Here is a 23,647-nt window from a genome sequence, read left to right on the forward strand (position 1 = left end):
AGTTAATTAAGCAAAGAGATGTATCCCCAGGAATTTACAACAGATATTTATATCTTCAACTAATTTTGTCTATGAAAACAAAATGTATTATTACATTAAATTAATATGAGCAATGGGAAGGGAAGAATTGCCCAACAATTTCTGAAAACATCAAAATTCTGAATAATTCAGGTTAAATTCTCTCTCTCTGTCATTCTCATTTATTTAGCTTTTAAAAATTTTTATTTTATTTTTATTAAATTTATTGGGATAAAATTGGTTAATAAAATTATATAGGTTTCAGGAGTACAATTCTATAATAAATCATCTGCATATTGTATTGTGTGTTCACCACCCCAGATTAATTCTTCTTCTGTCATCATTTGTCCCCTCTTTATCCTCTCTACCTCTCCACACTCCTCTTTCCCTCTGGTAATCACCATATTCTTGTTTGTGTTTATGAGGTTGTTGTTGTTTTTTCTTAATCCCGGCACCTTTTCACCAACTTTCTCCAACCCTCCTTCCCTCTAACAGCTGTCAGTCTGGTTTCTGTGTCTATGAGTCTGTTTCTATTTATTGGTTTATGAACAGGATGTCCCCTTAGCTTAGTGCTTGTCAAAGGTAGACATACATTTGAATTATCCGGGAAACTTGGTAATCGCAGAGTGCATCTGTTACCCCAAAAGACTCTTTGGCTGCAGTGTCTGGAACTGAGTCCTGGAATCTACATTGTTAGGAGGGATCCTGGATGATTTTAATGAAGGGACCCTTAGGATCACAGTTTGACAAACATAGTCCTACTTTAGATGATTGTATTCCACATTTGTATTTTCTCCACTATGCTTATCTCAATATAATCTTAGTATTATACCCATGTTACAATATATAATCCGTAGCAGGAGGTAATATTTGCATTTTCTGTATGCTTTCCCTGTGACAGATAAACTTAATTAAATAATTGGCATCTCCAAACAAAGCAATTACATTATCAGATTTCTATGTACTAGGAAACAAAGAGCAAGATGAATGAATCAGTCAAAAGCCTTATTATAGCTTATTTTTTATACTGCCACAAAATAGAAGAAATAAAGATGCCAGAGGACAGAATTGCCAGAAGACTACACAATTCTATATTATTTGCTCTTAGTTATTAGTCTTGAAAGAATAACTCAGTAATAATAAAGAAAAGTAGAATAAATATCAAGACATGAAATTTTTATTTAAGTGTGGTCTAGATGTTAAATGACTAAATTGAACATTTTAGCATTTATTTCCAAGAATTCAACAAAAAAACCCTGAATGTATCATCCATGCATGATAATATAATTTTAGAAGTTTAAAATCCTAAAATGGAAACAAAAGCAAAGTACACACCCCTTTTACATACTGTCTGGGGCATAACATTCCATAGTTAGAAGACCATCTCTCAGCTACACTTTTTCTGCTAAAATTTGTCCCATTCTGGCTACTGATACCAACAGCAATTTAGTATGAGAGAGTGCTTTGATTTTGCTTGTTCTTTTTTGAGAAAAATTAAAAATTATATTCAGCTTGAGTGTATGATTCAAAAGCTGTACATCAAATTATGTCTCTATATGTTACAAGGATAAACACTCACATAAAATTTAAATTTCCAAAAGGGTGCATACTTCATCTTTAGCCCTGGGCCTTCTGTGCGCGTTTCAGATAATCAAATGAAAATTGGCATTCATGAAATTCTGAATTCCATTGCAAATGTCCCTTCCTTTGTTCTACCTTAAAATTTGAACTGTGAATCATTTGCATTTAAATATCCTTTTAGATTTAGATCCTTACCAGTTTCAATATCCATTTGTCTGATCACTGAGAAATAAAAATCTCAGTAAAACATTGCATATGTTGCTTACAATCCTGCTTAATTACTTTGAATATTTAAAATTTCAAAACAAAAATAAAATCTCTAAATCCATAGAAATGAAAATCATTGCAGATGATATCTATGCCCAATTTCAGATTTAGCATTCATTTCACTTTGAATGATTAGTTGCTATTCTTCAATGAGACACCTGTCTTCTTCACATACTGCACACAAACATTTACAGAAACTCTAGCCTCTCAGTTTGTTTAATTCAGTATTTGGTGGTCATTTCTTGCTCATTCACACATTTGCTGGTCCACTTGTTACAAAAAAACAAGTTTGTAATGAAGCAGAAGGAAGTAGAAGTATTACCATCAAAACAAGCATGATTAGACTAGCTATGTTTTTAAAAATTAAGGTTTGTTTTTTTTTAAAGAGAGACATTTTAAAAGTTATAACACTTCCAGATCCATTCATATAAACTGGTCTCTCTCTTTTTTTTTTTTTTAATATATTTTATTGATTTTTTACAGAGAGGAAGGGAGAAGGATAGAGAGTTAGAAACATCGATGAGTGAGAAACATCGATCAGCTGCCTCCTGCACATCTCCTACTGGGGATGTGCCCGCAACCCAGGTACATGCCCTTGACCGGAATCGAACCCGGGACCCTTCAATCCGCAGGCCGACGCTCTATCCACTGAGCCAAACCAGTTTCGGCTGGTCTCTCTTTTCTTGTCTATTTGATGCAACCTCATCATATCTGTTCAGATATTATGTCTCCTTGTGCCTTCTCCTACCAGAAATGAAAGGTGGGCACAGATCCAATCAGAGATATATCTACAATCAATTGAGAATCAATATGATAGCCAAATGGCCTATTGACCAGGATATCTAAGTTCCATAATTTTTACTATAAAGGAGTGTTAATTTCTGTAAGATGGACTTAAGCCTAAGGATAAATAATAACTAAGTTTATTGAACATTTAAATAAAGCAAGACAGAATCTGTGTCAAATATACTAAACACTATAACTACCCATTAAGTTAGTTTAATTATTACTATTTCCTAACCGAGGACTTGTTAGCAGGCTTTGTTTGTTTAGTCTAGGTTATTTTATAGTTTCTCTGAGCTTTTCTGACATTACTGGGGTTTAGAGAATTCCTCTGCGTGGGCTTGCTGCGCTCTCTCTTCTGGTCCTATGCTCTTCACCTCTTCAGATTTCTTCCTCACGCTGGTATCTTGACTTATGGAGCTTCCTTCTTTCTTCTTCTAGAATCAGTTTCCACATTCCAGCTGCACTACGCTATTTCTTTCTGTCTGTGATTGAAGTCAGGTTGTTCTGGATCGAAGTTTATTTAATAATCTCTCAGGAAACTGTGACATAAACCTGAGAAGAAAACTAGCTTCTGGCAAAAGGAAACCAGGAGGACATTCCCCCAAGAATCAAAACATATTTATTCTCTTCAGTGGGTTTTTAAAATAATTAAAAGTTAGCAGTCAGCAGTTGCACCAGCCACATTTGAAGTACTCAAAGGCCACGTGTGGCTGGTGGCTACCTTATTGGATGGTGCGGCCAAAAAAAATTTTCATCACAGTAGGAAGTCCCACTGGGCAGCATTGTTTCAGATAATGTATATTTCTTTGCTCCTTTTTCTTTATTTTTATTGTTGACACTATTACAGGTGCCCCCATTCCCCCCTCACTTGCTCTCCCCCCCTCAGCTCTTTGCTTTTTTGTTTTGTTTTTAACTTATACAATGGCTATAAATTACTTTTATTATCAAAATAACAATGAGATTATTTACACCTTGAGGGAAGCTTCCTTGCTTTCAAAATAAATTTAGGTGAAAGGAAATCCATATCATGATATATCTAAAAATATATCACAGCCCTAGTCGGTTTGGCTCAGTGGATAAAGTGTCAACCCGTGGACTGAAGGGTCCCGGGTTCAATTCCAGTCATGGCCATGTACCTAAGTTGCAGGCTCAATGCCCAGCCCTGGTTGGGACCCCTGTGGGAGGCAACCAATTGATATCTCTCTCTCACATTGATGTTACTCTCTATCTCTCTGTCTCTCCCTCTCCCTTTTACTCTTTCTAAAAACCAGTGGAAAAATATCCTCAGGTGAGGATTAACAAAAAATTTTAAAAAATATATTACAAATGGCGTTCTATATGGTGTTATCCAACTTTTTCTTGTTAAACAGTGAGCTTCTCAGAATTTTCTTCATTTTAACTATCCAAAATACCAATTGTTCAGCTACTCACTAGGTCCTTTACTTCAGAGTCTCATTGAGAACATCTACTCAACCAGAAGTGGAAAAGAAAATTACTTGTTTGGCAATTCATTTTTAGTTGTATTCCTTTTATATTTATGTGCACAGAAGAATGGTGTATGCACAGGGTAGAAGAAATGGTAGTAGAGGCATCTTTGAGATATTTTAGGAAGTTTGTCAAATATCACATACTAATATCAGAAGCTTCAATGTTGGAGACCCAGGGGTCATGTTGCACATATTCATCCATCCATCTATCCATCCATCCATCCTTCCATCCATCTCCTTATTTATTTTGGTCTGCACAGATATGGCCCACCGGGGGGGTGGGGGGGGGTTGACTTATTAAAAATTAATTTCCTTCATTTAAAATTTAGAAAAAATTTAAGAACATGGATTCTGCTTATCTTAAAATGTCAGATCTGACAATACTGGATCTAGGGTTGTGCAGGGCAGCTCAGTGGAATATGAGAAGCAGCCTCCTCCTTCAACAAAGTGTGCTTTTGTGCTGTCCAAGGTGTCAATACCCCACCACTCCCACTGTCTCCCACAGCCTCATCTGCTGGTGTATTTATGTCATTGGCACCAGCCACATAGGCATCTGGGTTTGAGTCTGTTCCTTATTTGAAGAGCAGTCAGCACTCAGTCTGGTTAGATGTGGTAGTGCCTGAGGAACTAACTGATCTGATGCAAATCAGGCAGCGATAATCCTGTCCTATCCCAATTCGGATTAATCAATATTTCACCACCACTTCCACAAACTTCTATCAGCGTCGTAATTGGCTTTATGGGTGTTCATCAAAGTGGTTCGCTGTTACCATAGCACACAGTATATGCACATTAAAATATATGCACAAAAAATATCATGAGTTTATAGTTAAAACTATCCACGATAATATGACACACAATAAAGCAACTTTAATTTCAACAGATTTCGTTACTCATTCAATTCTGCTCTTTGGAAGACATTAGTCAAAGAGGTCACTTACTCTTCTTATGGCTGCTGACTAGATGTCTGTGGAACTATGTGAATCATTTAAGACACACATATGTCGATAAGGAAGTGAGCAAACATCTGTGTATGATTGATTGCCAAGATGCTTTGAAAGGAGGCAAAAATGTTTTGTGCAATCAATGTCAGTGAAAAATCAGGTGAGTCCTGCCAAGCCATTACTCTGAAGGCCAGCACTCACATGGTCTCCTGTGTACTGTGTTTGTTTTTGTGGTTGTTGTTTCAAGCCACTCAGACGCTGCACTCCTTAGTACACAGTTCTTTCTTCACTGGTGCAAAGATATTAAGAAGCATGGAACCTGTTGCATAAGACACCTGTCTGAGCAGGGAATACTACCCAAGGTAAAAAAAATAGAAAAATCTACAAAAACGTTCTAAGTGGAGCCGTGTAGAGCATCTTGGATATATCCTGTTCTGTTTACTTGTGTCTCTGGGTAATTGAAAAGCCCAAGCTGCTGCATTTCATAAGTAATTTCTATGCTGCTCTGGGCGCATTTCCACATTACGATCCTTTTCAGAATAGGCTGTGTAGAGATGCCTTACCAATGCAGCATTATTAGGGTGGGTAAACGGGCATGGGATTGGAAATTCAATCCTCTTGAGGTTAGGCCTTAATTAGTATTTTGGAGAGAGTAATTTTTTAGTAGTTTAATCCCTCCCCCCTTTTTAAATACTTCAGAGAAATTCCAAGTGAACCGGTGTGATCGTTCTCAGTTCAGAAACGAAGAGACTGATACACAGAAGGAAAGGAACGTGGGTGAAACCCCAAGAGGGGAGAGTTCGGGAAGAGGTTGGTTTCCAGTTTCAGGCTTTGGTTTTCCTCACTTGACAGGGTCTGCTGTCCCCTCCGAAAATGAACATGGGAAAGAGAGACCGGCTGTAAACTTCCAGAAGGAGTGGCTCCGAATAGAGAGTTTTGGGGAGGAACACCGAGGACACAGACCCCCTGGCTCTGAGGACTGGCTCCACGATCCTGTTTTCCTCCGATCCACTACCAGGCTGCAGGCGTTAGCACGGGGCTTCGCCAGGAGGAGACAGGCGCTCGTGGAGGCAGTCAAGGTTTGGGAAATGACCCAAGAGCGAAGGATCTGGAAGTCAGCTAACTGGCTAAAGCGCCCTTTGGTTTCATTGGGGACCCATTGTCTTCCTCTTCCTACTCCAGCCCCTGGCCGGAGCCAGAGCGCACACCACGCCCCCTGCTGCTTTAGCGTCGGAAGCCGAGCTACCCCGCTTGACTTGTGGGCAGACACCTGTTCAGGCATCGCCGATCTTGGGCTACAAGGACCTGAACTCGCTTCGCCTCAGCGACCCCCGTTGAGAGTGGCATCAGCGCCCTGCGTTCCAGCCCCGGAGCTGAGCGCCCAGGTTGCCAGCCGCGCAGTTGTGCGGCGCTTTGCCGGGTCTCCGCGCGGGTCCCGCGCTCCCCCTCGGCTCCTGCCAGCGAGAAAGGAAGCAACTTCTGCCTCCCGCGCCCGCCTCCCGCCTCCCGCCAGCTGGCGCCCTGCCCGCCGCGGGGCCGCAGCCCCTCTCCCGCAGCTGGGTCTGGCCTCCCGCCTGCGCCCGGACCCGCTCCTTTCCCCGGCGGATCCCCAGCGGATCTGGTGAACCCCGACCCGCGTCTGGGGGGGTCCATCCTTCCCCGGTAGTCGCTCGCGGAGCAAGGCGAGGGAGGGGTTCGTGGCAGGGAAAGGGGGAGCAATGCTACAAAGGTTTCCCAAGAAGAGCATCAAACTTGAGAGTCGCCCGGGGGAGTGAGAGCAGCAGTTGCAGGCGGCGGTGGGGACCCGCGAGGAGGCGTCGCGCCGGGCAGCGCCCTGCCCGGAGCGCTTCCGAGCCCGGGAGGCGGCGGAGAGACGGCGGTCGTGGTCCCCGGCTCCCTCGCCTCGGACCCTTCCCATCCACGCCTCTCCCCTGCCGGCCCTTCGCCCCCACTTTCCGCACCGGTGTCTTTTTCTTCGCGGGAGGGGTTCACAGGCTCTCCACCCTCCCACCACTTCCTGCGGCGCACTGGGCTGCAGACGTCCGCGGCGGAGCCTCCGGGAAGGAGCCAGCCTCCCGGCGACCTGGACGGAGGGGCGCCTGCCCTGCGAGGTCAGGACGGACGGAGCTGGACTTGCCTTCGGGGACCCTGCAGTGCCTTCGGTCATTCGTCTTGCTTGGGCTTCTAAGCAGAAAGAAACTCGACGGCCGGGTCAGTGAGTGTAAGTCCTAACTCTGATTCGCCTTCTGGGGAGACTATCCCACGAAGAGGCGCTCGGGTGCTATGAAGGGGGCATGGGGGGGGGGGGCACATGAGTGTAGGAGCTTTCCCCCCTCATTTAGGTCAAAGGTGATGCCATCCCCAATTGCTATCTTCTCAAGATGCTTGACCATTTCCTTTTCCTTGACTCTTCCTTCCAGGATAGCGAGTTGTTATTGTTCTTGCCTCTTTTTTGTTTTAAATATACTTTTATTGATTTCAGAGAGGAAAGGAGAGGGAGAGAGAGATAGAAACATCAATGATGAGAGAGAATCATTGATTGGCTGCCTCCTGCCCGCCCCCTACTGGGGATCGAGCCGGAAACCCAGGCATGTGCCCTTGACCGGAATCGAACCCGGGACCCTTCAGTCCGCAGGCCAACTCTCCATCCAATGAGCTAAACCAGCTAGGGCGTTTGTTCTCGCCTCTTCTCTTTAAAATGAAACCCCTGTCTAAAGGGGAAGGTCGTATTGGATTCTCCCACGTTGTTCAAGAACAAACACATTTATTTAAGCACTCACTGGTTTTCCACGCTGGCTTCACCCACTGGTAGGAGCATATGGTGGATGGAGGAGAAGGAGGCAAAAGTAAAAGCCTTAAGACTTTATTTTGCCAGAGGAACACATTATTTAAACTTAGTAACATGAAACAGACAATGCTGTTTTCAAAGAAAAACCACAAACTCAATTGGAAGAGAGATATTCAAGTCCTTTGGCAAATGTTTTCAACTTTTTGCTGATTAGGCAAACAGCCATGTCGTGTGTGTAGCATTCTTGAATGTCCACTCCTCTCTCTCCTGGGACCAGCAAGTATAAGGCACTTGGCATGGTTTTTGGGCTTTTCTTTTGGGAAAAATTCCTGGAAGGTTTTGTGATTGATAAGGTGTTAAGTTTTATCAAGGCCAACCTGTGACAATAAGCATACCATTGTTAAAAGTTCCACAGATTTAAATGTATAGTTAAAGCATAGCCTGGTTTCTCACTGAGATAAAGTTCTTTGAATCTCCGGGAGGGGGGCGGGGTGAGGGGGACTTGAAGCTATTTTCTTGTTCTATAAAGAAATATCACTATAACAGAATTTCTAAAGAGTCACTTTAAGGTAAATATTGAGTTTTCCTTAAGTGTCTTGAACAATGAGAATCGTGTTATTTCAAGGAAAGAGTTTTCCCTTGTCTACTTCTCTTTTAATTTTTTGCTTCTGAGTTTTTAACCTGGCAGCTCTCTCTCTCTCTCTCTTTGCTCTTGTGCTTTTCCACAAGTGTGCTCATGAGGTAATACATTCCCAGGTGAGCCCTGACCTGGCTGAAGTCCAGCACCCATATACTAATAGCTTGTAGATCATTAACTGTTCCTGCAGAGATGCTTTAAATAAAGGGGCTTTGAAATAAAGAAAATGGGACTATAAAGAAAAAGGTTAATAAATGAAATATGGTCCTAATAGCCTTCTATCTCAGGCTCACTCTCAATTTAGTTTGCTGCAAACCTCTAACTCAGACCTCTGGGAGTCTTGTTAGTTCTGTTAATGGATTGTCAGGACTGACTAATCCACTCTGTAAAGTCTCTCTTAGTCTAAGGGAAATGGCACAGCCTATCAAATACACACGCCAAGATTTGGCTGGTTAGTTTCTATTTTCCCTAATTACTAAAGAGGGGAGGCAAATGCAAATGAGGACCTGGGCTTCTTGGAACAGTCTATTTAAAATTTATACGAAGAGAACTTGAATATATTAGTAAAGCAAATATGTAAGTACATGGACATCTCTCTCTGCATTATGGCTCCTACGTGTGTGCGCGCGCGCGTGTTACGCTCTTGAGATAGAAAGTTTCCTTCTGGGTATACTGACTGATGATTTTTTAATGTTCTATTCAGGGATTGGTTTAAGAGGGATCTTGGCATCTTGGGACAACTTTCTTCTAGAAGTGGTTGCCTGACCAAGAACAAGAAAATAATTACCAGGCTGGCATATCAGAACAAGGAGTTCTGTACAGGCAATTACAGTCAGTAAAGGAAAGGATCAAAATTACTTGGTGTTTTGCTGCTCTCAATTATTCAGCAAGATTATGTTTTCCTTTGGCTTCATATTTGTTTTGCCAAAGTATTGAGCACCTCTAATGTGTTGGATGGTGTGCTAAGAATTAAACAAGGGGTGGAAATGACCCAGTTTCTGTCTCCCAGAGATTGCGATGTGGGCAGATGGGAGGGAAACAACTTCAGTGTGACACGCAGAGCTTCAGGGTTAGAAGTGAGCACAGGTTGTCGGGGGAACGAGAGGCTTCCCACTTCGGGGCAGGGAGGGCAGAGAGACAGGAGAAAAGGCTGATGTGCTGCTGGAATTGGGAGTAGTTTAGTACAACGGAAGCACGAGTATATACTGGGATGTCAGGAGAGATGCAGCCAGAGGGGTAGGCAGGGATGAGTCCAAGGAAAGCTTTGAATGTCATACAATGGCGTTGGGATTTTCTTCACATGCCAGTGTTATCAACCTGTGCGTGCAGAACATTTAGTGGGAGAGCACATCAATGAAAGCAGCAGATCCAGCGAAACAGAAGCTATTCAAGAAGCAAAAGAGAAGGAATTACAGGCAGCGAATTGGTTATATAAGTAATGAAAGTCAAACAGGGGATGTTGAGGCCGCCCAGGGATTAGCAAGAGCAAGGAGTCATTACTACCTCCAGGCAGACGGACAAGGGGAGGAGTGTGACTGAACCCCAGGGACCAGGGCCATCCACTGGCAACAGAATCACTATGGGTCAACCAAGGCCATGGATGGGCTGCTGAGGCTCTGGTGGGAAGAGAGAGGGAGGGAGAAGAGTACAGTGGCTTCTGCTTTCCTCCTGCCCTCTAATTACCTGCCAGGAGTTCCCATTGGCCATTCATTCTGATGAATCATGAGCCTGAACGTACAGCCTACAACAGTCAGCCCTCCCGAGGAAGGGTGGGAAATGGGGCTGGGGCACTGAGGCCCAGCCAGCCATGGTCTGTGAGGTGAATAAATATAACTCACCAATGTAGGTAGATGCTGTTATGATGAATACAAAACAAATTCATTTAAAGGAGGTTCTAAATTAATAGTGGAAGCCTTTTTTCATTATGAATATATTCAATAGGTACCACTACTATGATGTTGGGATCTGAGTGTTTTTATAGACTCGAAAGGGGAACTATTATTAATAACCAATATATTATATTCTTTTAAGAAATCTGGGGACATATGGGAAGTAATATGATCACGTTTGAATTTCAGAAACCCCATTTTATTATCCAATAAAATGTAAGAGCCTAGAATAGAGGTCCTATCCTGCTTTCTTTTCCCCCAGCACAAATTCTTATTCCTGACATAAGATTTTAAATGCTTGCTCAATGCAAGGATGGAGCTATGCCTGGCATTTAGAATAGTGGTTCTCAACCTTCTGGCCCTTTAAATACAGTTCCTCATGTTGTGACCCAACCATAAAATTATTTTCGTTGCTACTTCATAACTGTAATGTTGCTACTGTTATGAATCATAATGTAAATATCTGATATGCAGGATGGTCTTAGGCGACCCCTGTGAAAGGGTTGTTCGACCGCCAAAGGGGTCGCGACCCACAGGTTGAGAATCACTGTTATAGAAGATGCTCAATTATATTTGTTAAGTGAATGAATGAATGAGGAAGGAAGGAAAGAAGAAAGGAAGGAAGGAAGGAAGGGAGGGAGGGAGGGAGGGAAAGAGGGAGATAAGATAGAAGACTACTAGAGTAATTATGGTAAGAGATCAAGGGTAGCAATGATAAGAGTACTCCTGGGAAAGGTAAGTGAGAGATCAGTCTGAGGGTTTCTTAAATGTGGGGGCTAAAGGAGATGAAGAAGCCTAGAATGGTAACTTGCTTTTGAAGTTTACTTGGCTTAATGGATGGAGAGAGTATTGACTGAAGTTGGGCATGCAGAAGAAAAAGCCTGGGATTGGGGGGCTGCCATTGGGGAAGCGAAGGTTGAAAACCTTAATATTTAGGGGTTAGAGAGAGATGTAGTTCAGATTTAGATATAGTTTTTGCATAGTTCCTATGTAGGATTCTGCTGTATGTCAGGTAGAATGTTTATTTTAGAACATGAAAAAAAAATCCAACTGCTTTGAACAGGTTACCTCTTTTTAACACTAACCCCTACACTAGGAACAGTGGCAAAAAAAGAGAATCTGCTCACTTTGCCCTAAATATTTTATACTCCCAAAGTTCAGGCACCAGGCCAAAGGTTTCAAAATTTGTCTCTTTTCTGTGTAGTTTGTTGCTATATTTATAAATTTAGAACAGTTGAGATATTGAAGGACACTTTTTCTAATTTAAAATTAATTTGATGAATTAATAGAAGTTATAAAATTAATTGATAAAGTTTCTAGTATTCATCTCATAAAATGGGTTGAATCAGTTTAGTGGCATTCACATAGGAATTACATTTATACATAGGTATTACATTTTACCATTGTAACATACATGTCAAGGACCTGATTTAATTCATCCATATTTAGACTTAGACAAAGAATAGACACATTAAAGGGCCTGTTTTATTAAAAGACTAGAGGCCCAGTGCACAAAAATTAGTGCACTTGGGGGGGAGGGGGGCTCCCTCAGCCCGGCCTGTGCCCTCTCGCAGTCTGGGACTCCTCAGGGGATGACCACCTGCTGGCTTAGGCCTGCTCCCTGGGGGATTGGGCCTAAGATGGCAATCAGACATCCCTCTGGCAGCCTGGCAGCCCTTGGGGGATGTCCACTTGCCAGCGGGGAGCAGGCCTAAACTGCAGTCGGACATCCTTAGCGCTGCTGAGGAGGCAGGAGAGGCTCCCACCACCACCGCTGTACTGGCAGCCATCAGCCTGGCTTGTGGCTGAGCAGAGCTCCTCCTATGTGAGAGTGCCCTGACCACCAGAGGGCAGCTCCTGCATTGAGCGTCTGCCCCCTGGTGGTCAGTGTGTGTCATAATGACCAGTCATTCCCAGTCTTTCTGCTGTTAGGGTCAGTTTGCATATTACCCTTTTACTATATAGGATAGAGTCCTGGTGCATGGGTGGGGGCCAGCTGGTTTGCCCTGAAGGGTGTCCTGGATCAGGGTGGGGGTCCCGCTTGGGTGCCTGGCCAGCCTAGATGAGGGTATGATGGCTGTTTGCAGCTGGTCACACCCCCTTCAGGGTGGGAGTCCCCACTGGGGTGCCTGGCCAGTCTGGGTGAGGGGCTGAGGGCCGTTTTCAGGCTGGTGGGTGACTGAAGCTCCCAACCTCTCCTTTTTTTCTTTTTTCTTTTTATTCTGGGATTTATTTACCTTCTATGGCTGTCACTGGAGCTGAGAGCCAGCTTTAGCTCTGAGGCCGGCTCCAGCTTGAGGCCTTGGCTGCTGAAAGCAGGTATCTGGGTTTGTTTGGCTTCTATAATTGAAACACTGTTGCAACTCCAGCTCTGAGGCCCGGCTGGCTGAAAGCAGGTTTCTGGGGTTTGTTTAGCTTCTATAATTGCAACATTATTTCTTAGAGTGCAGCTCAGAGGCTGGCATTGGCAGGCGGGGAACCTTGGCTTCCTCCATCACTGGAGCAAGCAAGCCTCCTGTTCGCTTCAGCTGCCTGGCTGCCGGCCGCCATCTTGGTTGGCAGTTAATTTCCATATCGCCCTGATTAGCCCATGGGAAGCGTGTCGGAGGTACGGTTAATTACCATGTTTGTCTATTATTAGATAGGATTACACTATGTGCAACTTGAGATATCAGAGGACAGGCATTTTGAGCCCCCACCACAAAGAAACCAATCCTTTTGTGATATTCCTTTGTCTCACCCTTGCTTCATAGTTGTTCTTTTTTTTTAATTGTAGATTCTTGTGCTAGTTCCTGAAAATGGGCCCAATAGGTGCAGAGGCTGATGAGAACCAGACAGTGGAAGAAATGAAAATGGAGCAGTATGGTCCAGGGCAGACCACTCCTAGAGGTGAGCTGACCCCTGACCCTAAGCCAGAGCTTAGAGACAGCACCAAGCTGATGGAGGTGCAGATTGTCCTCATCTTGGCCTATTGCTTCATCATCTTGCTTGGGGTGATTGGCAACTCCTTGGTGATCCATGTGGTAATCAAATTCAAGAGCATGCACACAGTAACCAACTTTTTCATCGCCAATCTGGCTGTGGCAGACCTTCTGGTGAACACCCTGTGCTTGCCATTCACTCTTACCTACACCTTAATGGGGGAGTGGAAAATGGGTCCTGTCCTCTGCCACTTGGTACCCTATGCCCAGGGCCTGGCAGTACAAGTGTCCACGATCACCTTGACAGTAATTGCCCTGAACCGGCATCGTTGCATCGTCTATCACCTGGAGAGCAAGATCTCCAAGAGAATCAGCTTCCTGATCATTGGCTTGGCCTGGGGCATCAGTGCCCTGCTAGCAAGCCCCCTGGCCATCTTCCGTGAGTACTCACTGATTGAGATTATCCCTGACTTCTCGATTGTGGCCTGTACAGAGAAGTGGCCGGGTGAGAAGAGCGTGTATGGCACTGTCTACAGTGTTTCCTCCTTACTGATCCTGTATGTTTTGCCTCTGAGCATCATATCTTTTTCCTACACGCGTATCTGGAGTAAACTTAAGAACCATGTCAGCCCTGGAGCTGCTAATGATCACTACCATCAGCGAAGGAAAAAGACCACCAAAATGCTGGTGTGCGTGGTGGTGGTGTTCGCGGTCAGCTGGTTGCCTCTCCATGCCTTCCAACTCGCTGTGGACATTGACAACCAAGTCCTGAACTTGAGGGAGTACAAGCTCATCTTCACCGTGCTCCACATCATTGCCATGTGCTCCACCTTTGCCAACCCCCTTTTCTACGGCTGGATGAACAGCAACTACAGAAAGGCATTCCTCTCCGCCTTCCGCTGTGAGCCCAGGTTGGACACCATTCACTCAGAAGTGTTCGTGTCATTCAAGGCTAAAAAGAACCTGGAAGTAAAAAGGAAATATGGCCCCAATGGCTCTTTCACAGAGGCAACCAATGTCTGAGGAAGCTGTGGTGTGAAAATGTGTGGATGAATTCTGCCCAGAGCTATAAATCTGGGTGGGGATGGCGCCCAGATGCATCCTGATTTCCCATTTTTAGGAAGAAAAAGAGCATCTGAACGGATGCTCTTTGGTGTCATTCACGGAAAATGCATCGGCAGAGCCGAGGTGAAAACACACCTATTGGAAGATAGGACAACAAAGCATTTCACGTACAGTTGTATGGCTGGAAGGTGGAATTACGGAAATGCTCGTGAAGTTTCCCAGAGTGAAGGAAACCTGAACAAGGAACTGGCGTTATCAGCATCGCTAAAAGGTGGTGGCTAAATAAATTGACTTGCAAATCACACTGGGGAGTAGGTTGGGGATGATGTTAACTGGTCTCCCCTCCTTTGATGAAAAGATGACCAAACACCAATTTCCCTAGGGAGCCACAGGCTCTCTCTCCTTTATTGTATTTTGTGTGTGTGTCTGTTTTAATGAATCTTCCTATAGATTAAATCCACTAGGAAATGCTGCAGGTAACTGTTACCACCGAATTGTAGGACTTCAAGGAAGTAAACGGAAATTTGCCATATAATTAGTGTTTTGGAAAATGACGGGGGGAGTTCTTAATGCTCAGCTAGCTGATTATTCTTAAAACCAAATGCACGTTTAGTGAAAAGTTGCTTCAACTCAGAATCAAAGGTTGAAGTTCTCAGAATTATGGAACTGTAAACCATCATTTGACTTCTCATTTAAGTTGTCCCTGCTTTCTATATATAGATACCATTTAGATAACCAATAAGCATGCAATGTAATGCATTTAGTGATTTAATTAATTAATATTAATTATTATATCTTTTGAACATGTATTATTCCTATGTTGGAGTGAGTTTGTCTTCATTAGAAATTAAACCAATTAGAAAATAATTTTGTGGCATTTTAAAAACATTTTGTGGTTATTTGTAAGCAATATTTGCACAGGTACATAGCTCTAATGTGTTCACAGAACACTGTAGTGTTGTTTTGAAATTCCTTTTCAATGGACTCATTCATGAAACAGTATAATTTCATCAAAATGGAACCCTTCTGATAAGAAAGCTAAAGACATTGGACTCATTCCATTTTGCAAATGTTCTGTTTGGACCAATTTCAACATAAATTATGCTCTCCTCAAAGTTATTAGCTGAGTTATTTTGATAACATGAGTATATACCTAATAAAATTGTACCTACACAACCAAAGATGCTTAAAACCCTATTATGTTCATGACAAATAATTGAGATGTTAAAATAATTGTTGTTCTTTGAACGCTGTTAAAGAAGTTTCATTGCAATCATATTTTTGTAAATAAAAAATTAAATTAAATTAAATTTAAAAAATTCTTTAAATTAAAAAAATTCCATGATTAGTATAACACTTAGTTACAAATATTAACTTTTTGAACTGGAGAGTTTTATTTTATTGATATATTTAAAATTCATACTATGGCTCTTACTGAGTTACTTTCTAGCGAGAAATGAAAGACTGGTCTTGAAGAAGACAGCACTTTCAGAATACAGAAAAAGAATGAAAAATATAATTTAGATTAGGTGAAAGACTGGTTTAAAAGTAAACAAAAATACTACATCTGTAATATATCATATAATTAAAGTTTTTTCTGTTGCACTTGACATATGTCCAGAAAGAGATTTTTTGCCCTTTAAATAGCAATTACTTTGCATAAGATATCAATATCAATAGAAAATTGTGGTTAAAAGTCTTTTTGAGAATTCTTACACTGTAGGAAATGTGAATGCTACCATATTACCAGTTGTAATAGTAAATTATTAGAATTTAATTAATGATCCAGTAAATGTACATGATCTAATTAATTCTGTTAACTCAGTAAAAGCATCTTTTTGTATAGTGATTTCTTCTGTTGAAATAAATAGAATCTGGGAAACTAGAGAAATTGAGTGGTACTTTATATCAGTTCCTATTCAAGACGAGATCGTAAACCTTTCACATAGTTAAAAACAGGAAACGAATGGTGGCTTCTCAACAGTTAGTCTATCTCTCTTTCCATTTTAAACATGAACCTGAGTTAGTGGACTCACTCCCATGTCTGATGCCTAAATCTTTATTTTTATACCAGACCTCTCATCTGAACTTGTATTTGTATCAGCTGACCTGACATGTCCACACAGCTGTCTCGTCAGCAGATCAAAACCAGGATGTCTAAAACAGAACCTTCCACTGTGATGCACATCCCAGCCTCCTCCACTTTGTTTTCTTGTATTTCCTGCCCCAATCACTTCACTGCTATCTTCCCAGGTGCCCAGAGCCTTACACTTAGAGTTACCCTGGACTCTGTCCCTTTATCACACATGTCCAATTAATTCCCACAGCTCCTTCTAATTCCTAGATGTTTCTTGAATCCATTCACTTTTCTCCATCTCTATGGTCCCTAGCATATTTCAGGCTGTGATTATCTCCCCAGAACACTGTTACCTCTCATCTGGTTTAATGTAGCAACTTCCTAATTAGTCTCTATATCTTGTCATCTTCCCGTCCAATCCAACTTTTACCCCCTAGCCAGAATGATTTTTCAAAAACTCAAACTTTATGCTGTTTCATTGCCATCAGACAATTTTGGCAATCTTGAGAATTGCCCAAATAAAAATTTCTAGTTTCAACCTCATCCTCTCCTCTCAGTGCTTTGTTGGATTATGCAGAATTGCAATGATGTGGAAAGACTCTATTTCTTTTTTTTTTCTATTATGAAAGCCAATGTGTTAAAGATATTCTCTAAACCTGAAGATATTAGGGGTGTTAATGGCACCTAGCTGAGATGAAAATTTGTTAAGTATGATTAAACATTTCTAGCACATATTTAGGTACCTATCGTTAAGCCTGAGTTTCTACATTAAAGAACTTTTTGAGTGATATATAAATACCTTCAGTTTCTTCAGGCTGAGATCCTCATTTTCATTCACACCAAAATTACAGTATTGTTTTTAATCCACCAGAAGCAAGTTATAAGATAATATGAATCAACCCATTTGCTTGAATAGCAACACCAATCAAAAATCCTTTAAACAAACTATTCAGTTTTGATTTATGCCAGATGTATAAATGATAATTTGAATGCTTAATATGGAACTTAAATGGAAATGCTGAAGAAGTCTGTAATGGCAGGAATGTAAGATGCTTTACAGCTCATTTTATGAAATTCATTCTAAAGTACATTCTTTCAGCCCATTTATTTATATGGTATTGTAACTCTGATCTCAAAACCTATCCAGTCATAATAACCTTTTGTTCATTTTACTTCATGTACTGTACTGTTTTCTGCCTTCATCTGTTTCACTCTGAGACACACTCTGATTAAGATAAATACTTTCAGGAAATCAATTGTTCTAAAGCTCTCTCTCTCTCTCTCTCTCTCTCTCTCCCTCCCTCCCTCCCTGAATATATTCTCAATTGTGCTGCTCTAGTAGTCAATAATGACATCTTTTTTTTTTTTACTTTTCATATCTGCAATGCCCTTATAAAGACAAGAATATACATAGTTTTTTCACAAACAGCCCTTCCCAGGGCAGTCTCACCTCTGCTCACACCCAGCGGTCCTAGGACAGTGGCTTTGCAGCTTCCAGTGTGCTCTTCCCACCGGGCTTTGGGAATGCTGCCTGCAAAATCCTTCTGTCCTCTCTTTCCTTATTTGATTCCTACTTTTCCTTCGTATTTCAGTGGAATCATCACTTTCTTAAGGAAATTGTTTTGCCCTTGAACTAATGTATCTTCTCTGTTACATGCTTTCACAGTGTCATGTACTTTTCATAGTCATAATCATAATTTTAAACTCATCTGTGAGATTGACTATGTCCCTCAGTAAACTGGGAATCTCTGAGAGTGTTAGCACTGCCCCCATTCCACCCCCGGCCTTTTTCAAAAAAGACAGACCATGTTTGCTTTTTTGCTTACCAGTTTATTTCTGAATACTGAGCACATAGTGTCTGGCACACAATAGACCTCAATAAATATTTGCTAAATTAATTTTGACTGGATAAATCTAATGGGTACCAATTTTGAAAATATATTACTGTAAAATTCTGAGCTACATTTTTATAACATTCATTTAATCTTTATAAGAAGCATATCAAATAAGAGTTATCCAATTTTAAAGATGAAGACATGGAGACTTGGAGATGTTGAATAAATTCACCAAAGTGTCACAACTGATAGGAGAGCTAGACAGCTCCGACTCCAAAGCACGTGCCATTAACCAGTGTGAAGTGTGATTTTACCAAGTTGTTCATTCACTGCCCAGTTTTGTTTCCCCCTCTTCAGCCTAGATTAATTTATCTCTTTATTTTTTTTGCAAAATATACTTGATCGACTCAAAACAATTTCCCTCATAGGTACATGTTTTTTTCAAAAGACACATACATCCTCGGCAAAAATAAGTGCTGTTTTCGGTTCTATGTGTGTTCAAATATATACTTACTAGAGGCTCAGTGCACAAAAATTTGTGCACTCGGCGGGGGGGGGGGGGGGGGTCCCTCAGCCCTCTCGCAGTCTGGGACCCCTCAGGGGATGTCCACCTGCTGGTTTAGGCCTGCTCCTGGGGGGATTGGGCCTAAGCTGGCAGTCAGACATCCCTCTGGCAGCCTGGGAGCCCTTGGGGGATGTGCACTTGCCAGTGGGGAGCAGGCCTAAGTTGCAGTCGGACATCCTTAGCGCTGCTGAGGAGGCGGGAGAGGCTCCCGCCACCACCTCTGTGCTGGCAGCCTTCAGCCTGGCTTGTGGTTGAGCAGAGCTCCCCCTGTGGGAGTGCACTGACCACCAGGGGGCAGCTCCTGCATTGAGCATCTGCCCCCTGGTGGTCAGTGTGTGTCATAGTGACCAGTTATTCCCAGTCATTCTGCTGTCAGGGTCAATTTGCATATTATCTTTTTATTATATAGGAGTGCCTGGCCAGCCTGGGTGAGGGGCTGATGGCTGTTTGCAGGCTGGCCAAGACCTCCAGCAGGGACCCTCACCCCATGGGGGTGTGGCCAGCCTGGGTGAGGGGCTGAAGACTGTTTTTAGGCTGCTCACAGCCCCTTCGGGGCTGATGGCCGTTTTCAGGCTGGCCACACTCCCTGGTGATCCAAGCTCCCAGCCTCTCCTTTTTTTCTTTTTTCTTTTTTTCTGGGATTTATTTATCTTCTATAATTGAAACTTTGTAGCCTTGAGCGGAGCCCAGGTCCAGCCATGGCAGGTGGGAATCTTGGCTTCCTCCATCGCCAGGGGCAACCCAAGCCTCCTGCTTGCTCCAGCTCTGTGGCCGTGGCCATCTTAGTAGGGTTGATTTGCATACTTGCTCCTGATTGGCTGGTGGGCATGGCTTGAGCATAGCAGAGGGATGGTTAATTTGCATGTTTCTCTTTTATTTTATAGGATATCTGTATATCTGTGTCTGTGATGGAATATTTAGACCATAAACGCCAGAAACTCATGAAGGTTGATAGGATTTATTCCTTATCTACTAGTATACATGTAAAAGCCTAAGCAACCATTCAACCTGTCAACCGTTCCACTGTTCCACCAGTCGCTATGATGCGCACTGACCACAGGAACTGCTCCCTGGTGGTCAGTGTGCTCCCACAGTGGGAGAACCACTCAGCTGACCAATGGGTGCCAGACACAGGGCTCATGGCTGGCCACCGCAGCCTGGAGACCACATCGGAGTGGCAGCAAGCCTACTGAGCAGCGGCAGCAGGTGGGCCAGGATGAGTAGGAGCAGCAGGCAGGAGCAGCAGACTGCATTGGACTGCTGGTTTCGCCTGATCTCTGCAGGCCACACTGAGGGACTCCACGGGTACACGAATACGTGCACCAGGCCTCTAGTCCCAATATAAACTAAGAAGAGGCAGAAAAGGATTTATTTTATGGTTTAGCTTTTATATTGTAGATAAATTAATAGCAATGCTAAAAATCTTGAGCTACATAATCTTATAGAAAAATATGTGTTTCATCTCCAATATAATTTCCAGTACTGGCTCATTACCAATAAATGCCATTTTCAACCCTTAATCTGTCTGTAAACTATTTAAAGCGAGAGAACACTAAAGTACAGGCTTACTAGTTTATATTCTTAATTTTAAGTTAACCAAAGCAATGAAATCCTCCCAGGCCACTTTACTTGGAAAATACCAATCTCAATGCATTTTTAGAGACTAAGAAGTTAATTCCAAGCCATTCAGAGAACAGTGTGATTCCCACAAGCATGCTACCATGAGCCAAGCCCTCTTTTTTAGTCCATGGGAGCATAGCCACCTGTTGCCAAGACCTGGAGCCACCACTAATTCCCTCAGTCAGTGGTAGTCGGAATACTTGTGGCTGAGGCTGATTTCCCCACCGGGCTTGGTGGTAGCACATGTTCAGCAAGGTGAGTAGTAATTAAGCTGTGTGAAGTCCCATTTCTCAGGCTGAGAGGAACAGGGCCTGCAAGTCATTTCAAACCCATTAGCGGGGGGAGCAGCAGCAGGTAAACACTTGACTGCATTGGGCTCTGCTTGATATATGTTGGGGTGAATGAAGCCACAGGGGTACTGCATTAGCTCTAATGATAGGTCTTGGCTAAGTAACCTCAGTCTGCATTTGCCAAATGGTTCACTGCTCTTATAGTCATTTCATAAATGCTCACTCACAAGGGGCACACCGAGTCCATCCCCTTTTGCTCTTTCATGCAGATTGTCTTACCATCGCTTCAGATTTGAAGAGGAGGAACCATCCTTTATGGAAAATGCAATATTTCTTCAAGGGTATGAGAAATGCTCCTGGGAGGACTTCTGCCACCCTGAGCCAGGCTGACCACAGTCACTGCCCCGGGCCCTTGGTATCCACATAAAAGCCAAGGTGAAATAGTATCTTCATAAATGCAAGGCTGGAGTCACCAGCAATACTCTTACTAAAATACAATCTGTTTGCAATTATAATTCAAGTGTTCCGCTGTCCCCACTGCTTACGCCACCTGGAGTTGGAAAGGAATCCTTTTGCTATAAGCATTAGCCCTTTCACCTCATGCAGATGGTTCTCTGTTCATTTATAGACCTTGTAAACCGAGGATTAAATTCTCAGTAGACCTAAGGCAACCAAAGGCCCGGTCCTCTATTTTTCAGAATTTTTTTTTTAAGGGGTAGGGTTCCATGTAGTTGATAGGGTCAAGCGCCATCTCAAGGACTCCATATTCCTTCGCTCTGTGAGGGGCCTGGTCTAAGTCAGGTGGGAGGAACCCGCACACCCTGGGGCCAAGGTTCAGACAATGAGACGGCATTGACTGACAGGATGAGGTTTATTGGGGTCTTGGAGACACTGGGGACTGGGATGAGGGGGTGAGGTCGAGGCTCATGGGGAGAACCCCCTAGCCAGACCCCCCTTCCCCTTGGGGTTGGGAGGAACACAGAGACAGACAAACCAACTGAGATGGGAAGACCAACAGGTGCTAGAACAGAGTGGGAGGAGACCCCGTGTCTGCCAGCTCCCACTCAGGTGAGCTAGCAGGTCGGGAATGACACAGAAGAGGAGGGGCGTGTCTGCCGTGTTCACTGTGAAGAGGGTGCGGTGCAGGCCACAACAGTGCCAGCCCATTCCAGTGGACAGGAGGCTGCCCATCTGGACCAGTCCATCCTACTGGGCGGGGGGGGGGGGGGGGGGGCGGGGCGGAGATGCCCAACCAGCCTAGTCTAGTGTTTGGGGGTGGGGAGATCACTAGGGTTGACCCATTCCGCAGTAGGGGAGGGCAGCCTGACTGGGGAGTGGGCTGAGGGCAGCGGGATCTACCCTGGTCCTCCTTCAGCACAGGGAATGCAACCGGGAAGGCAGATTCTGGCTCTATCCATCACCTAGGCAGCGGTTCTCAACCTGTGGGTCGCGACCCCTTTGGCGGTCAAATGACCCTTTCACAGGGGTCACCTAAGACCATCCTGCATATCAAATATTTACATTACGATTCATAACAGTAGCAACATTACAGTTATGAAGTAGCAACAAAAATAATTTTATGGTTGGGCTACAACATGAGGAACTGTATTTAAAGGGCCAGAAGGTTGAGAACCACTGACCTAGGGGCACCAGTGATTGTGGGGGGTGCATTTGGAAGGATTCAGGGAGATTGGGGGCATGGTCCCCCCACACTCTCCAGACCAAGGTCGTTGGGAATGATGGCTCTCAGGGAGGGGGCAGGCTGCCCTTGGGGAGGGGTGCCCGTCTTTTATTAGGGCCCTAGAGGTGACAAGTACTTGTGGAGGCCCATTTCTTGGTTCCCCAGCATAGGGGCCCATTGATTTGGGGGTGCCCAGCTCAGGGCCTATATGGGTTTCTGGTGGCCCCATCTCTCCAGCCAGGGTCCCCTCATCTCAGAGTCCCTGTCTGGGTTTGGGCGGCCGCCTGGGGAGACCCCGAGTCCAGCCCCAGGCGGCGGGGCGTGGTCAGTCCGTGCCGCGGTGCAGCTTCAGGTGCCTGGAGAGGTTGCGGGGTGTGATGAAGCCCTTGCCGAAGATGTGGCAGGGGAAGGGCCGCTCAGTGCTGTGCAGCAGCCGGTGGCGCTTGAGGCAGCACTCCTGGCGGAAGAACTTGACGCACTCGAGGCACGGGAACGGCTTCTCGCCCGTGGGCACCAGCACGTGCCGCTCCAGGTCCCGCGGGGCGCGGAAGAGCTTCTCGCACTCGGAGCTGCACTCGGAGCTGCCGAAGATCTTGCTGCAGCCAGAGCTGGCGGCGGGCTCCCCGGCCGCGGGCTCCCCCTGGGGGGCCGCCGTGGCTGGCACGTCGGTGCTCTTCCAGAGCCGCCAGGGCCGCGTGCAGCGCCCCGCAGTGGCCGCAGCCGTAGGTGGCCGCCCCGAGTGCGCCTCCAGGTGGCTGGCCAGCCGCGGCCAAGGCGAAGAAGGTCCCGCAGTCGCAAGGGTACAGGGTGTCCTCCCAGGGCTCCGCCGCGGCCGCCGGTGGGGGGGGCCTTCCCGCCGCCCCCCCCCCCGAGGGCAGTCCCCCCAGCTCGGGCACACCGCCCCCCCACGCGGCTCAGGAGGAGCCCGCCGTCCCAGGCCGGCCTGCCATCCCCTGCCTCCTCAGCGCCACCCTCGCCAGGGGTCTCTGCCCGCACCAGCCCCCGCGGCCCAGGCCTGCGCGGGGGTGCGCCTGGGCCCTGCAGGTTGTGCGTCAGCTTGAGTGGCTCCAGCAACGCCGGAGCGTTTTAAGTTGCGCTCTGTAACGCGGGCACTGGAAGGGCTTCACAATCGGTGTGTAGCGGCCCACAGGGGCGGCCAACTTCCGGGCCGTCGTAGGTCCAAACCCCCAAACGCA

The 23,647-nt window shown here is 44.6% G+C and overlaps 2 protein-coding genes and 1 pseudogene across 2 annotated transcripts in view; 1 reads left to right on the forward strand and 2 right to left on the reverse strand.

Annotated features, from left to right (window-relative positions):
- LOC102433302 overlaps window positions 1-6,365 on the reverse strand; it is a 100,946-nt pseudogene extending 94,581 nt beyond the window's left edge.
- Window positions 6,366-7,251: 886 nt separating this feature from the next.
- NPY2R (neuropeptide Y receptor Y2) lies at window positions 7,252-14,461 on the forward strand. Its single transcript, XM_014456154.2, has 2 exons — window positions 7,252-7,294; window positions 13,174-14,461. The coding sequence occupies exon 2, from the start codon at window positions 13,196-13,198 to the stop codon at window positions 14,339-14,341; it is 1,146 nt and encodes a 381-aa protein (XP_014311640.1). The 5' UTR covers window positions 7,252-7,294; window positions 13,174-13,195; the 3' UTR covers window positions 14,342-14,461.
- Window positions 14,462-22,773: 8,312 nt separating this feature from the next.
- LOC102433617 (flt3-interacting zinc finger protein 1) overlaps window positions 22,774-23,647 on the reverse strand; it is a 1,520-nt gene continuing 646 nt past the window's right edge. Inside the window, 8 exon segments of the mRNA XM_023752846.1 lie at window positions 22,774-23,101; window positions 23,103-23,184; window positions 23,187-23,215; window positions 23,217-23,356; window positions 23,358-23,439; window positions 23,441-23,471; window positions 23,474-23,537; window positions 23,540-23,611. Of these exon segments, the coding sequence (XP_023608614.1) occupies window positions 22,777-23,101; window positions 23,103-23,184; window positions 23,187-23,215; window positions 23,217-23,356; window positions 23,358-23,439; window positions 23,441-23,471; window positions 23,474-23,537; window positions 23,540-23,611 (825 nt within the window). The 3' untranslated portion in view covers window positions 22,774-22,776.

This window comes from Myotis lucifugus, unplaced genomic scaffold, assembly GCF_000147115.1.
Source record: "Myotis lucifugus unplaced genomic scaffold, Myoluc2.0 scaffold_1, whole genome shotgun sequence".
NCBI classification, from domain to species: domain Eukaryota; kingdom Metazoa; phylum Chordata; class Mammalia; order Chiroptera; family Vespertilionidae; genus Myotis; species Myotis lucifugus.